Raw genomic sequence first — 17,150 nt, 5'->3', positions numbered from 1 at the left:
ATGGAATTAAATAATTAAACATAATTTTCTAAAGACTTTTATTTAGTGTTATGAATGCAAGTGCACCAAACAATTCTACAGTAATTAGAATTATGATATAATCTAATCTTCATTATTTTGTCGTGTGCTAATATTTATATTTTTATAAACATTTGTAGGTTCAAAAATGATATAATGCTGTTTCTAAAGTTATCTCGATAACATTCTTTCAGTATTCACATTAACTGTTAATATATTTATTTATTTCAAAAGTCTCACTTATTATATAGAATCAACACCTTCCATAATCCTCAATAATTACTGTAGCATTTTAGTTTTGCAATGCTAAAAATACAATAACGTATACTTCAATTGACTGTTAACATTTCAACATATAAAGCACATCATCAATTTCCAAGTGATTATTATCCATCTATGCTTAAATTATGGATGTTGTTTTTAAATTACTTAAATATTTTTATATTTATATGATGTAACTAGGTTGAAATTATTTTGTATTTTTACTGCCAATGGCCACTGAAATTCTGAGGTTGACACGTTTACTTTTCCTGTTTGTCTTTCTCCATTCACATTTATTATTCTTTTTCTGTGCTTTGCTTCCCAGGCCTCTCAGCCTCAGATTGTCTAGTATGTTAACAGGCACCTCTTTCTCCCTACCTGGAAGTTTCCTTGGTTCGCTTCTCTCAAGTCCTAATCTTGGTCCTGCATTATTTCCCTACAAACTATTAAGCATAAAGCCAGCATATTAGGCAAAAATCATCTATAGTCAAAATTACCTTGAACATCTATTAACTTGCTCCAATAGTATAGTATACGTGGTTTTATACAACTCTGTACAGCAATTCTTATATACACTGATGTTTCAGATAAGGTTCCAAGGGTCCAAATGACTTGCTTGGTGTCATAAACATGGCAGATGATGGTAGAAACAATATCAAAACCCAGGTCATTCTCACTCTAAAACTCCAGCTCTTTGCACCGTAGCTGGCTTCCTTGAGGGTAACAACTTCCTGAAGTCAGCCAGAAAGAACTCTGGGGAAAACGGAGATGTTTAAAGTTGATTAGTGATGACCTAAAGCAAGATTCTTGTGAAGCCATGTAGGGAAATACCTTCCTTACTCGAGGAGAACAGAGCCACTGACCTGGGGTGGATGGCTTAGGAAGTAAGCAGAATCTTACGAAACAGCTGCATCCATGCCTATTCATGATTTCTTGCCTTCTGAAAGCATGAAACACACACCCAGAGGTCCAGCTGCCATTTACACACCAAGTGGGTAACACTTGGTAATGTCCCTCAGGTGCTCGCCTTTCTGCTCCCTTGGGCATATCATGTGAGTGTCCAATAAAAAACATTCTAACCCAGAAACTTAATTAGGCTGTAAACTGCAATCACTCAAGAAAAAAACATGCCCCCAACTTGGAAGACCCAGTAGCAGCTTAATAAGAGGAACAGCCACTGGCCGCAACAGTGGACACGTGGAGCAAACACTGACTGACTCGCTTGTTGGCGGCAGGGAAGGGAGGGGGCCCTGGAGAAACGTGAGCCACCAAGTAGGTCTGTGAGCCCTGCAGACACTCAGAGGAATGGGCTTCCGTGGCTTTGAAGGCTCATGAACACTAGTTAGGGGCCTACAGCGAACTTCACTGTGATAAAACACAGGCTGTCCAAGCAGTACAAGTGGATATTAGAATAATAAGAACCACTTACTGTAAGTTGAGAGGGAAGTAAATGGCATTAAAATGTTCTAAGAGGCGTGTGTTACCCAGAAGGAGGGTGAAGTTACTGGTTAACCATAGGCTTTGAAAAATGACTATGCATATGGAGTATGCAGTATAACTCCTAAAATAGAAGAAACAGCATTTATATTTTTCAAATTGGCAGGGGAAAATAATGACATAATGAAAATCTCAATCAATCGAACAAAGATGGAATGAGGAAATAAAAACAAATAAGTGATACAAATTAAAAGCACAGAATAAGGTGACAGATTTGAATACAAATACATCAGCAATTACGTTAAAAGTAAATAAATTAAATGCACCAGGTTAAAAAATTAAAAAAACAAAGATTGTCATGCTGGTTTAAGACAACTAACCAACTAGTATATTCTATTTACCAAAGACACATCTAAAACACAGGCTTGATATCTAAACCCAACAAGGGCAGTATAAAAAATGTATAGGCCATTCTTACTCATAACATAGCACAAAATTAACTAAATTATGATCAAACTGAATCCACAAATATATAAAAATGATAGAACTTCATGACTAAGTTGGATTTATTATCTGGAACGCAAAGTGTGTTTCATTTTACAAAAAGCAGTAAGTGTGATTCACCATGCTAATAAACTAAAGGAGAAAGCTCATATGATTATTTCAATAGATGCACGAAAGGGGTTTTCATAAAGTTTCACATAATCTATGATAAAAAATTTTTTGCAAACTAAAAATAAAAGAAAATTCCTTAATTGGATAAAGACCATTTACAAACAGTATAGTCCACAACATTGTACTTAATGGTGACATACACGTCGAAAGCTTTTGTTAGAAATCAGAATGACACAAGAAAGCCACTGGCAACACCTTTACTCAATGTTATATTTGAGGTCCCAGCTAGAACAATAAGGAAAGGAAAGGAAATATATACGGAGTAGAAAGAAGTAAACGAAAAGTTTACATTTTTTAGATGATGTGATGATATGCGTATTAGGAAATCCAAAAGAATTATAAACAAATTATGAGAATTAATGAGTGTCTAGGGAGACTACTGCCACAGACCCTACATTTCCTTACCCCCTTTAGCCTGGCAAAACCACAACATTTAAAATGATACCCAAGAAATCATGCACATTTTAAAAGTCTAAGTTAATGAATATCTTTATCTTCCTCTCCAATTACATAAACACTTTCACTGTTATCACCCCATTTCTTATATGTTATTGCTAACCAGTATTTTAGTTCTATCTTCAAAAAAAACTTTATAATTGGACATTAATATTGTGTTACATGGTCAACGATTTTTAATTTACTTACATCTCTTACAATTTCTTTGTTCAACTTTCCTTCTTGTATCTCACACTTCCCATGTGGGCTCATTTTACTTCAAAGTATATATTTACAGTTTTCCTAGTGAGTGTCTCTCGGAGGGAAGCTCTCAGCGTTGTCTGTTCTTGCAGAACAGTTTGGCTGGAAGACAATTCAGAGCTGACTTATGTCCTCTCAGCACATGGAATGTGTCATCGCATTACCTTCTGGCTTCCTTCGCACCTGTGCAGAGTCGCCCGCAGTCCAACCATTGTTCCTTTGTAGGTCATCTCAGAATTCTCTCTGGCGACCTTCAGAAGACACAGGCCTCACCCCCAGCCAGGAGATCAAGCTCACATTGGAGAGCACGCACGGGGGCCAGGTGAGGCTTCAGCAAGAAGAGAGGGAACTGGAAGCCCTTCACCACCGCTAGTGACTAGAGTGCTGGGGGCACCCAGATTTGAACTGGGGACCTCTTGATCTGCAGTCAAACGCTCTGCCCCTGAACAATAACCCCCACCACACCAGTGAGGCCCGATAAACCCCCTTTCCCTGTGCAGACACACCCAGAGCTCCTGCCGACGCCCCTACAGCATGGGTGGGCTGAGTTGCTAGACCCGCTCTGCTGCTGACTCACTCCAGCATTAGAAGACGCAACAGCTTCCCTCGCCCCACAGCTCCACGACCTCTCCACCTTCAGGCCCTGGAGGAGGGCAGTAACCTGGGGAGCATCCCGACTGCTGGAAGGGTCTGCTGTCACATCTGTATTGCGGTTTTTGTGCTGAGCACCTGAAAACAGAGACTCAATGCCTGATGGCCCGGCCAAGCACGCAGCACCTCAGAGCGAGGACACACGTTGGCTGGATGCGGACCAGAGCTCTGTACGACGCCACACCCGAGGATGCTGGCTGACCCTCCCCTGTGCGCCAAACCTCCGTGTGTCCAACCCGCTAACTGCTGGGTGAGATGAGCCGTCTGAAGAAATGGCTGGAGAAGTGACAGTCTCTGGGCCCCAAGCCCACCTCTCTGTGCTCTGCTCTGTGATCTGGTCTGTGAACCATGCTTCTCCTCTGCCAGGTGGCTTCCTGGTTGGTCCTGCCAATGGGCTCCACAGGGATGGAAGGTTGGAGCAGGAAGAAGCACTTGCTCCCGCCGGCCTGCTCCGGCTTCCTGTCAGTGTCACCCAGCAGTGACAGTCCATTTCAGTAGCAATGGTGGCTGCCATGTTCAGTTTGCTGCTCACAGCCCGGCCACATCATGACCCTTGAGGGACACTAGTGTCTCCTTAGAGATCTGAGTCGCCGATCCGCAGAGATACTCCACACGCTTGTACGATTTAACACGTTTGTCCCCTTGTGTTTGTCCCCCAGACCCTGCAGTGGCGGCTGCTTCTACAGAAACTACTTCCATGATAACAGTCTTCCCTTTCAGCCCATTCAGTTCTAATTCCTGGTTCTTGTGGGTAGAATTGTGTCCCCCAAAGGATACGTTGAAGTCCTAGCCCTCAGTGTCCAGGAACGTGTCCTTATTTGGAGAGGGTCGTCAAAGATGGAATTAATTAAGGTGAGGTCCCCATGGGGAAGCATGTGCCCTTAATCCCATATGACCCGGGTTTTTGTAGAAGTGGAAAGACACACAGGAGGGGACAGCCATGTGAAGACAGGCAGAGACTGGAGTGATGCATCTACAAGACGAGGAATGCCAAGGAGTGCCAGCAAACACTGGAGGCTGGAAAGAGGCAAGGAAGGGCCTTCTAGAGCCTTCAGAGAGAGCGTGGCCCTGCTGACACCTTGATTTCCGACTCTGGCCTCCAGAGCTGTAAGACTAAAGTTTTCTGTTGATTATGTCACCCACTCTGTGGTACTTTGTTACAGAAGCTGCAGGAAACTGATGCACTGGTTAACAGCTGTGTATGTTAAATTCTGTTACATTAACCCCTGTAGTTTTTCTCTCTGGACTGCGCCCTGGAAGACAATGAAATTGGCGTCCTAGGGGAGGGGACCATGGGTGTCCCAGGAAACAGACCCTCAAAGAGGGTGTTGGGGATGGATTTGGTCTTGTCCTTGGTCTGCAGGGCCATGCCCAGTGCCTGACTGCATCCTGCATTGGAAGAGATGGTCGTCAGTGTGCTGTTCCGTGGGCTCCAGCCAGCCTCCTCCTGTAAGGGGACTAGAGTGTGGTCTCTATGGAACTGGTTTTGTCAGTTCAGCTGAAGGAGGAAAAGAGGGTCCTGAAGGGGGCACCTGGATTTGAACCAGGGACCTCTTGATCTGCAGTCAAATGCTCTACCCCTGAGCTATACCCCCTCTTACTGCTGATAGTGTATAATTAATAAACTTCTTTACAGTGCCACTCACACACAGGCTATGGGTTGTGATTCAGCAGAGAGCTGCTGGTCCTGTTCTACTGTGCACGCACCCCTTAATGTCATAACTGCCATCCTGCTCTAAGATGGGAGTATCCCTTGTTGGCACCACTTGGAAGGCACTGCAGTCTCCATCTGAGCCCACAAAGTCTGTACCTGCCTGTACATCAGGCAGAAGGTGACGCGCAGAGGCAAGTTGCTGCTCACTGAGCAAGGACGAGAGCGGACAGGGCCTGCTATCAGTGAGATCACTTTCGAACAACACACAGTCTGGGACCAAGACGACCTCCTCTCCCAGCTCCCCTCCAAATTCTGCATCTGTTTAAGGCATTTGAACTTCAATTTTTATTTCAGTTCTCTGTCTTGTGCATCCCGCCATCACTGTTCACTTCTTGTCTTTCCTTTAGCCATCGCCTCCCATCCATGCCGACATCAACTTTCTAAACTTCTTGTTTCTCGGGATTTCTCTCATCACCAAATTGCTGTCTATCTTGTGCTTCCCCAAAGTGCTCCAGAGGCTTGGTTGATTTTACGGGAGGTGTGTCAGTATCAATGGCAGAAGGACTCTGTATCAGTTACATATTGTGACAGAACAAGTCCCCAAATGTAACAGCTTCCAACGATAAATCTTTTTTATATCTTGCAGTTTCAGAGTTTCCGGAACCTGGGGATGGCTTTGCTGGGTGGTTCTGGTCTCTCATGAGGTTGCAGATAAAATGTCAGTGGGGGCTGCTCATCTGAAGGTTTCACTGGCGCTGGAGGAACCAATCTAAGCTCTGAACACTCACAGGGCTGTCGGAACGAGGACTCAATTCCTCATTGGCTGTTGGCAGGAGGCTTGTCACATGGGCCTTTTTTCTAGGCTGCTTGATGCATCCCCGTGACATGGCAACTGCCCCTATCCCCACCCCCCAGCGTTAATCTCATTTACAAACACCCTCACACACACAGCCAGAGTAGTGTTTGACCAAATATCTGGGCATCCTGTGGACCGGTCAAGTTAACACATAAAATCAACCATCACAGGTAGTAAGCGTATATTTATATTGGTAAGAACTTGCCAAGCTCTTTCCCAGAGTGTCTGTACCATTTTACATTCCTACCTGCGATATATGAGTGATTGGGTTTTGTATCCTCACCAGCCTTTGGTGTTATCACCTTTTTTATTTCAGTCATGCTGGTAAGTGTGGTGACACCTTTTGTGTTTTAATTTGCGTTTCCATGATGGTGATGACGTGGGCATCCTTTCAAATGCTCATTTGTCATCTCTGTATCCTCTTGGGTGAAATGTCTGTTCAGGTCTGTTTCCCATTTTCTAATTGGACATTTTGTTGAATTTTGACTGTTCTTTATGTATCTAGATACAAGACCCCTTTTCATACTTCTACATTCATATTTGAGTATCCATAAACAGCATTCGGTATTGTTCTAGGTGAGTTTTTAAAACCCAAATGACCGAATGTGTAGGTCTGCATCTTAAATTCTTTTGCACATGACGTCGTCTTTTCGAGAGCTAGCTTGTCCCTTTTGCATCTGGCACGCTGGACGGGTAGGGTAAAGAGGTAATAAGAAAAGCAACCTCATCTTGCCACTCTTTACTGTCCCTTTAAATTTCTCGGTGAACTATTTCTCTTGCCCAGGTGACGTTAATGTCACTCAGGTAACAGAAAGCCCCCTGGTTGCGGTCTGGGCTCAGGAATTAGAGTGTCCAGTTCCATGTAGCAATCAATACTCTCAAATTGATTTCAGCCTCTCTCCTCCTGGACGTGGGAGAGTTGGGACGTGGTCCTCCCTACCTCTTTCCCCCCCATGCATTCATTCCTAGCACTTAGGGTGGGGAGAAGGAGAGGACGAAAGCTCGTGCTAGATGAGTGCTGCAGTAAGAGATTTCCTTTCTCTGGACTGGCAAGTGTTTGAAATTACTCCTGGGGCGTCTCCAGGGGATTCCTCCGAGGCCTCCATCGGGAACATTCGACTGCTCCCGTTACCTGGCAAAGCATTTTTCCCCAGGCGTCCCGGGATCTGTGTCACACAGCTCTCCGTTGGTGTCCATGACCCATCCTCTTGGGCAGAGTTTGGCATTGCTCCAATTGGCTCTCAGGAAACACTCATGTGCCTTTCATTCCCACCCACTCTGGTCGTACCTGTCGGTTCCAGAGAGTGGCCTGGCCCCTCTCCACCTGCAGAGCTGACGGCCAAGGCTCATCCTGGAGCTGGACACACGTCATTGCAAACCCCAACTCCAGGGCACGTGACCAAGCCCTATAGCGGACTCCTTGAAGCCCCTTCCTAGCCTAGGCTTGAGGTGAGGGGAGAACACCCCAACTCTTCCTCTTCAGAAGAGTGGTACTGAGAACACGGTCTCCCAGAAAAGGAATCTTCACCAATATTCTGATCTCCAACAACCGGACCCTCTTATACCCTCGTGGTGGGTGAGAAATCTGGTTATCAGACGTGACTTTGAGATTTCCACAGGGCACTTGGTCCCACTCCTGCCTGTTTTACCTTGGACTCTCAGTTGAACCTTCCTTTAACTGCTTTATTTTATTACATCCTAGGAGTCCAGAAAGTCTTATTTATCTATTCCACTATTAATGGACATACTAGGAATGCTTCCCGTGCTTTGCAAACTAACAATGGTGCTGCGATGAACTTCTCTGTACAATCTCCCGATGCACTTGTGCTAGTTTCTCAAGTGGATGGATATACTTGGAAATGAAATTCCTGGGTTGTACGCATACTTTTCATTTGATGGTGATAGTTTTATGGAATTTTTGAATTTACTTTACTATTTTTAGTGTCAAAATTTTCTCCGTAGTGAATGTACCAACTACATTCCCATTGGGAGCAAAAGAAGATACCATTTCCCCTCAGCAACTCTCAATCTAGCTAAACCTCCACATGCCCAAAGTTAGAGAGGGGAGTGAAAATGGTACCTCTATTGTTTCACTTAATTTTCATTTCCCTGTTTTCTAACAAAGTTTAGCTTCTTTTGCTATGTTTATCTTATTAATAGCCTCTTCTGTGAATTGCTTCTTTTGTCTTCCATTTTTCAGTTAAACGTTTTTTTTCTGGTTGCTCTATAGGAACTCTTATTTTTTAAATAATTTAAAAATTTTAAATTGTGGTAAAAATCTCATAAAATGTATCACCTTAGTCAGTTTTCAATGGACAGTTTAGTATTGCTAAGTATATTCACATTGTTGTGCATCAGATCTGCATAATTTTTTCCTCTTCCTTATATTCTGGTAGAAATCCATTCTCCATCATATGTGTTTCATAACTCAGAGTCTCTTGTTTAAGGAATTTTTTGGCATACGAAAATTTAAATTTTGCTGTAATCAAATTTATCTTTTGTAGTTGTGATTTGGGGGTTGTGTTTACATAGTCCTTCCCTAGGTCACATTATATATATATTATAGACTGAATGTTTGTGTCACTCCCAAATTAATATGTTGAAACCTAACCCCTAATGCGATGGTATTTGGAGGTCGGGACTTTGCGAGGTGATTAAGTCACGAGGATGAAACCCTCATGAATGGGATTAAGTACCCTTATAAAACAAGCCCAAAGAGCTCTTATCCCTTCTGCCACACAAGGATGCAGCTAGAGGACAGCTGTCTATGAAGCAGGGAGCGGGTCCTCACCAGACGCAGAATGTGCTGGCACCTTGATCTTAGACTTTCCAACTTCCAGACTGTGAGAAACACATTTCTATTGCATAAGCCACCCAGTCTATGGTACTCTGTTTTTTGTAAAAGGGATAAAACATGGCCCATATCTAGGGCCATTATGTTGTACAACCTAGGTACTATGTAATTGGTGGAGCTGTGTAATGTGCAACCTGTGCGACTGTACGTGGCTGCCCTGACAATAACCATCGTCTCTAACGTAGCACCTATAAAGACCTGTCACATAAATGCCTGCTGTTTTTCAGAGCCGATCAAGTATTTTACTTAGCTGATGAACTATGTCTCACTTGTGTTTGATTACCCGGAAGCTCAGAGATAAGCTTTGTATTCAGCACCAGTAGCTTCTCCCAACCTGGGCTCTTGAGAATAATTATTTACCTCCTTTTCTAAATGTTCAGTCCCTGCCTTTTTCCTTCAATTTTAAAAATTGTGGTAAAGTACACATAACATTAAACTCATAATCTTAACCATTTTAAGTGTATAGTTAGTGGTATTTAGTATATTCATAATCTTGTACAACCATCACCACCATCCATCTCCAGAACTTTTTGATTTTCCCAAACTGTCTCCATTAATCAGTAACTCTTCATTCACCTTCAGCCCCTGGCACCCATCATTCTTTCCATCTCTATGATTTTGACTCCCTCATATAAGTCAGCCCTTGACTTTTTATACTTGCTTGATCGGTTGGACTTTTATTGCAAGCTGCCTCAGATCCTAGTTTTTTGAAGCAAGCTTGGTATAAACAAATAAAATCAGGATGGTAATAATTAGGCACCAGGGAAACACAGAGAAAGCCCAGGACAGACTGCCTCTATCCCTCCAGCAAAGGAGTATGACTGAGGAGGTAAAAATGAAACACATGAGAAATGTCAGAAGAGGGACACTTAAGTCTCTACCACTTTGTTGGAAATTTGGATTCCATGAGGCTGGGCCTGCAGGATAACAAGGAGCTATACTTCTACTGGAGTAAAAGCCAAGGGACACAGGGGGCACCTGGATTTGAACCAGGGACCTCTTGATCTGCAGTCAAATGCTCTACCCCTGAGCTATACCCCCAGACACTGTATCATCTTAATAATTTCATGATTTCATGTATCATTTTAATAATTTCCCAAGCTTTGCTGTCAGCATTGTGTGTCACCCTGGGGAGCTGCCTGAATAGGTGGTCTGGGCACCCATCTCCACACCTGTCAGAAGCTGCTCCCTTTCCTCAGTCTATGCACCTATGTTCACCTGAGCAGAGTACTTCTCATCCATCATCATTATTATTATTAATTATTACTGGGTACAGGAAGAATTCTACTCATTCTCTTAATATCTAAGACGCTTTCTTTTTTTTTTTATTTTCTCCATCGTCCACTCTCTGTTTTGGTTTCCTTTCCTGGGGCCACAGCCTGGGACCTATTAGAGGCTCTCGGCAACATGCCTTACCCCAGGGGAGGCACCTGGCCAAGAAGGCCGCAGCCCCACCTTTTTGGAGAAAGGGGAGTGGGCGAGGATAAACTCGGATGTCAGCATATCTACAGGGCCTGGGATTGAGCACCACGCCTACGTTTTTGCTAGACCTCCAAGAGCCCCTGGTTTGCAGTAACACATTTCCTAATATTGAACCATCGTGGCATTTGTTTGAGCCTTTCTTAGTGATGTTGTACTATACTATTGGATAAGATTTTCTACTATTTAATTTAGATTATTCTGAAGTGAGATTGGCCTACCCCGATAGAGGAGGACGGTTCTTCGGTCAAGGGGATGCAGGTAGCTGAGCCGCAGCTAGAACTTCCATGCAAGTTCTTGAGGTCCATTTGTAGGAGAAAGTAGGCTCGTCAAGCTTCCAAGACTCTGCACGTGACAGTCTACCTTTCTCTAAAAAAAAAGAGTTAAGAGTGTTGGCAAGTTGATGATTTTTTTCCAGGATTATAAACAACACTTCGGTGAACATGAACATACATCTTTGCCCAGTCTCAGAGCACGTCCCTAGGGTTGATTCCTAAAAGAGGAAATACCAGGCTCCAAGGCCATTGCTCCGTCCTCTGGCTCTGAGCGGCCATTCTCGGTGGTTTGCATGTGATCACCCCTTCACTTCCTGCCCCCACGGCCCTGCGAGATGACAACATTCACTCTGGCCCTCACTGAATACTAACGATCGGCTTCAGAAATGCACCCAGAAATCCTGAACTCGCAGAACCATGAAGGTGTGGAACCTTGGCTCCCAGATCCGCAGCCCCAGACCCTGAATTTGTAGATGCAACCTGATTTGACCAGGCTCTCGACACCTCCCTAATGAGACTCTCAAAGGCGGAAATGTAATAAGCCAGCGTGCTCTCCAGGTTACCTAGGAAAACACATCAGCTCTCAGAAGGTTGCTTAGGGAGGCCGCAACCAGAGCAAAGGGAAATTTTTAGTAATTATTCCTGTTCCAAAGTCCCATCCGTTCTCTAGAGGGCAGAACACTCACGTGCACCAAGCTGGGAATCTCAGTGTCCTCACCTCACCCCACCGGAGCACTCAGTCCTGTCACGCCATCTCCTGAACATGTGCTCCCTCCTCCTCCATCTGGTGTCTTGGCTCGGTGATGAGCTACGTGTATGCAAATCTTAGTCCACCAACTGAGGGGTAGAAGACATGGAACTTACTTTTTCCACAAAACAACTTGATCTGTTTTGTGTCCCATCCTGCTGAGTGGCAGAAATTGAATGACTCAACCTTGGGATGCCCCCCGCTTTCCCCCATGCTGCAGCTGAGTTCTGAAGGGGCTTTCAGGGTGCTGTGGCATTGGGGGGGTGGGCATCTGTGCCTGTACATAATCTTGATCACAGTGGGAGAGTGGGGACCTTCTGATCTCACGCTGGTGCCCCCCACATGTCCTCCTGTTTCCTGGCACCGCTGGCCATGCCCATGCTGTACTGGCATGTCTCATGTGGCTCTCTCATGCCGGGACACTTTTCTGCTCTGGCGCCAACCTCTAGTCCCTGAATCCCCCAGCACTCAGAATGCTGAATGTGACAGCTGAGCACTGACAATTTGCATTTTGCGGGGTCACCCCTTCCCTGTGGTGTTAAAGGCAGAAGACCCACCTGGCTGGATGGGGGAGGGCTGGATGGCAGCCCTAGAAGGCAGGAAGACCATCTCCATTCCAACCCACCACACCTGGACTACAGGAAGGCCCAGCTCCCCGCTGGTCTCTCCAGTTCCCCTCCGTGACCCCGTTATGCTCTATCATTCCCAGAAGCTCTAGCAGGGACCTTCCTACACTCAGCACTGAATACCTCCATGAATTACCTCTTTTTGTCTGTACATCAACCCTATGAGATAGGTACAATTATCATCCCCACTTACAGAGACAGAAACCAAAGCTTAGAGAAAAACCTGTGACCCTATCGCAAGAATTCTTTCTAAGACACAGAGGGAAGCGGGTCGCTGCCTGCGTGGCAGTGCAGATAAAACACCAGCCAGTTCCTCATTGTCTGATTTCCCTTCTGAAATATTCAGGAGGTAACAGCTCATCACCCATTGCTTTAGGCTAGTAGGTTATGGCATGAGCAATTAGGTCGTAGCTCCCTCTTACTGCCATTCCTCTGGAGAAGTGGCTTAAGTGTTCCTGCTCACAAACACGTCTCTCCGGTCACTCTGATGGCCATTCCCACCCACTGCCTGTTGATTCTGGTTTCACTTCCCACAGGGTGGTGGTTATCTTCAAGATTCAGGGGTATCACCATCCCAAATATAAAAAATGTGGGAGGGTCCTTGGAGAAGCTGGAGGTAAACACTTTCTCCCCAAATCTCTGGGCAAAATGAGCCTTGAAGCCAATCGCTCAGACAGGAGCCCACTGGCCTAACAGCAGCATAGCTGCTGCCCACCAAGGCGTCCATCATTCGTCACTGTCACGGGTCCTGCGTTGCTAGTGATGCTCATCATGCTGATGTGCAGAAACCATGGTGACGGGCGCTATGAGTGCGCTTCTTTGTTTCTCCTTCCTTGTCAGCAAAGTTCCATTTGAAAATGTCAGCCTGTCTCCATGGTGCTAAGACAAATAAGGAGAAGTTTGCGCCTTAAACACACCAATTTGGCTTATTAATGTAAGATGCAAAACCAAATCAGAACCAGACAATGAAAACAGTGTTTTTTTAATTGGGAAGCATAGTTTCCTTCTGTCGTCTATAAAAATATTAATCTATGACAAAGGAATCTTGTTTACTTTTATTATGAAAAATCTCAAATATATCCATTATCTAGTATATTGGTCAGGTTTCTCCAGAGAAATAGAACAAATTATATATATATATATATATATATATATGTATATGTATATGTATATGTATATGTATATGTATATGTATGTATCTATAAAATTTTATATAACCAATTATATACATAAATACATATAACTATATGTGATTTTATATAACCAATTAGGTATATTTATATAACTATGTATATATATAGAGAGAGAGACAGAGACAGAGACAGAGAGAGAGAGAGAGAGAGAGAGAGATTGGTTTATTATAATGAATTGGCTCTTGTAATTATGGAGGCTGAGAAATCCCTCGGTATGCCATCTGCAAACTACAGACTCAGGAAAGCTGGTGGTGTGGTTCCAGTCAGAACCTGGACCAGTGAGGGCTTTTAAAAAAACTACATCATAATGAGAACCACAGAGCCAATGATATAAACTCTAGTCTGAGGCAGGAGAAGACCAGTGTCTCAGCTCAGGCAGACAGGCAGAGGGTGAATTTCCCCTCCTTGACCTTTTTGTTCTATTCAGCCCCTTAGTGAATTGGATAACACCCACCAGCCTTGGGGAGGGCAATCCGTTTTGCTTAGATTTCATTGACTCAAATGCTAATCACACCTAGAAATACCCTCACAAACACACTCAAAAATAATGTTGAACCAAATAGTTGTGTGCCCTATGACCCAGTCAACTAGACACACACAATTAACCATCATACTCACCTTTGACAATTTTCCACATGGCCAAGCTTGTTAGATCCAGAGGCCTGATCAAATTCAGGTTCAAATTTTTGGCAAGTTTTTGGCCAGTGGAGTATTGTGTCCTTCCTTTGTGGAAGGATACTCATCACGTCTGCTTGTTCCACTTTTTGTGAAATTAAGATGAAATAGTATGTTGGGGCATTGCTAATCTCATTATAAATTTGCCCATCAAACACTCATCTCATAGTTTGAGCAGACATTGGTCATACTTGCTTACATTCGTTATTTCATTAAGAGTTGCAAACTGTTTTCCTCTAATTCTCTACCTCTATTAGCTCAAATTTCTTATTAGGAAGAATTTCCTTTATCAACTATTTAGTTCTGTTAAAATATAGTGAATACAGAAGGTGTAGGACGAATGCTTGATTCTTTCTTTTTATTTATGAATTTTCAGAATAACAAATTAATGCCTTAGTACCCTTCAGATTTGACCAGTGAGGGTTTTTAACAAAATGCATCGTAATGAATGAATGGATTTTTTAAATGCATGTTGTCTGTGTCTTGATCAATTGCTCTCATTCTCCTTTTGGATCCTCCAATTGTCCCACCTTTGGTTAGTGGGAGCCTGTTCAGTTAGGCTGCTGTGTCCATTTATCATGACTATAGTGGTCTTTGAGAGTTGCCTTGTTTTCTGTACGGTGTGAGCGTGTGTTGGCACAAGCAAAGTGAAACTGCCAGGCTGGGCGGTCTGCCTGTAAGCAGGTATGAAGCTAGTCTCAGAAATGGACTTGTATTTGTTTGTAAGTGGAAGGAGGTGAGTCTCACTGATGAAGTATTGGCTGGAGCCTCCAGGACGGGAAGGACAGGTCCGGGTTATGGAGAAGGCTGACTCCCAACAGAACACAGAGTCTTGGGGGAAGATTCCTGCAGAACCGGAAAGCGCCTTGGCGAAAGTCCTGGGCTCAGCCCTGAGGGAGTGAAGACCCATGGGAACTGCATGTATTGATATGGCCCTGGCAGACTTGGGCGAGGAGTGGGCCTCAGCGCCCATTGCAGACTGCCCAGACTCGACTCGAGATTCTGGCAAAACACAGCAGAAAGGGGGAAGACAGACCCTACAGACCCATGCTCTTGGTGGGTGAGGCCTCATTTGATTATTTTTAAATTTTCCATTGTATTTTTAAAAGATAAATACTGAACTCACAGAAGTCACATGATACAATGTTCAAAAGGTATACATAGCATGCAGTTGGAAGTAACCATCCCTCTGTAGGTGAATGAGTAAATAAATTGTGATACATCTGGACAATGGAGTATTATTCAGCAGAAAAGAAATGAGCAAACAAGCCATGAAAAGACATGGCAGAAACTTAAATGCATATTATTAAGTGAAAGAAGCCAATCTAAAAAGGTGAAATATTGTATGACATTCTGGAAAAGGCAACTATGTAACATTCCAGAAAAGGCAAAACTATGGAGACAGTAAAAAGATCAGTGGTTGCCAGAGGTTTGGGGGTTGGGGGAGACAAATAGAGCACAGAGGATTTTTCAGGGTGGTGAAAATACTCTGTACGATACTATAATGATGGACACCTGTCAATATGCATTTGTCCAAACCCACAGAATGTACAACACTGAGAGGGAACCCTAAAGTCAGCTATAGATTTTGGGTGACTGTGATGTATCACTGGAGGTTCATCCATTGTAACAAATGTACCCGTCTGGTGAGAATGTTGATAATGGGGGAGGCTGTGCACATGTGGGGGGCAGGGAGTTATGGGAAAGCTCTGTACCGTCCTCTCAATTTTGCTGTGAATCTAAAACAAAACAAAACAAAATCGTAGGAATAAATAAATATATGTAAAGAATAAAATGGGGAAAAAAATGCAGTGAAAATTCTCCCTCTCACTCATCTAACAAGCCTCCCCTGCAGGAAACCATGTTGACAGTTTCTTACATATTCTTCCATAGACAGTCTGTACATGTGAGTAACTAATGCATCAGCTTTCCCTGATGCTATAAACACAGACGGTCACATAACGTATGTGCTGTACTGCGTGCTCTTTTCACCTATTTTAACTTTATATAAAAAATGCAGCACTAGCCTTCCCAGTGCCATGAGAAGTGCCATCCCAAGGTAAAGGCAGGGACACAGACACTCAGAGTCCCCCTCAAGCAGAGGATGGGGAGTCACCAGGAAGCCCAGCAGGATGAAGGGAAATTGGGATAACTATGGGGGGCCCCGACTTTGAACCAGGGACCTGTTGATCTGCAGTTAAATGCTCTACCCCTGAGCTCTGCCCCTTTGTGGGACAAATAGGCCTCTTCCCCAGGACTCCCCATTTGGGGAGCCACACCCAAGACACCTTTCATAATTATAAGACCAGTGTTTATTGAGCACTTATAATGTGCTAGATAAACTGTTCTAAGAGCTTCATGGATATATGATTTTAAAAATTATCTGAAGTAATATGTCTATCTCTACTTCCACCACCATCACCTTCCTTATCATGGATGACAATGACACAGGAATTGAAGTGACTTGCCCCAAATCATAAACAGTGGCTGATGGAATCAAGAGTTAAATGACCGGGCCGGCCGGGTGGCTTAGGCGGTTGGAGCTCCGTGCTCCTAACTCCGAAGGCCGCCAGTTCGATTCCCACATGGGCCAGTGGGCTCTCAACCACAAGGCTGCCAGTTCAATTCCTCGAGTCCCACAGAGGATGGTGGGCTGCGCCCCCTGCAACTAACAATGGCAACTGGACCTAGCGCTGAGCTGCACCCTCCACAACTAAGATTGAAGGGACGGCAACTTGACTTGGAAAAAAGTCCTGGAAGTACACACTGTTCCCAATAATAAAAAGTCCTGTTCCCCTTAAAAAAAAAAAAGTTAAATGACCACCACGTCATCCTGCACCACTGCCCTTTGAGGACGGGTGTTCAGGGCCTTGCGGCCTCAAGGCCAACCCTTCTCCCTGCCCTGCGACAATCAGCAACCCCTCTTGCCCTACCTCTCTGTAAACTCTCCCCCTTTTAATAATGGGGTTGCCCAGAAAAACGGAGAGTGGACCTAACCCAGTGACTTGAGAGGACCCAGCAGAGGCTTCTGGAAGACAGAGCACTCGAACTG

At 44.1% G+C, this 17,150-nt stretch overlaps 1 protein-coding gene and 2 non-coding genes across 9 annotated transcripts in view; all 3 read right to left on the bottom strand.

Annotated features, from left to right (window-relative positions):
* Nucleotides 1–17,150, bottom strand: part of ZNF398 (zinc finger protein 398) — a 48,745-nt gene that overhangs the window by 26,985 nt on the left and 4,610 nt on the right. For 2 of the 7 annotated variants that reach the window (XM_088799847.1, XM_088799849.1), the window contains exons 3-4: nucleotides 11,575–13,109; nucleotides 10,803–10,950 (exon numbers count right to left, since the gene is read on the bottom strand). In XM_088799847.1, coding sequence (XP_088655973.1) covers nucleotides 10,803–10,889 — 87 coding nt within the window. In that variant the 5' untranslated portion in view covers nucleotides 10,890–10,950; nucleotides 11,575–13,109. Of the gene's footprint in view, nucleotides 1–10,802; nucleotides 10,951–11,034; nucleotides 11,496–11,574; nucleotides 13,110–17,150 lie in introns of those variants that run through there. The other 5 variants (XM_074315195.2, XM_088799848.1, XM_074315197.2 and 2 more) reach the window with 5 other exon arrangements.
* On the bottom strand, nucleotides 5,262–5,333 carry TRNAC-GCA (transfer RNA cysteine (anticodon GCA)). The gene has a single exon. It is a non-coding gene; the product is annotated as a tRNA-Cys (tRNA).
* On the bottom strand, nucleotides 10,072–10,143 carry TRNAC-GCA (transfer RNA cysteine (anticodon GCA)). The gene has a single exon. It is a non-coding gene; the product is annotated as a tRNA-Cys (tRNA).

Source organism: Rhinolophus sinicus, chromosome 8, assembly GCF_057876585.1.
Source record: "Rhinolophus sinicus isolate RSI-liver-muscle chromosome 8, RSI-T2T, whole genome shotgun sequence".
NCBI lineage: Eukaryota > Metazoa > Chordata > Mammalia > Chiroptera > Rhinolophidae > Rhinolophus > Rhinolophus sinicus.
Note: the sequence above shows the minus strand (reverse complement) of the source record. Positions and strands in the feature narration are given on the sequence as shown.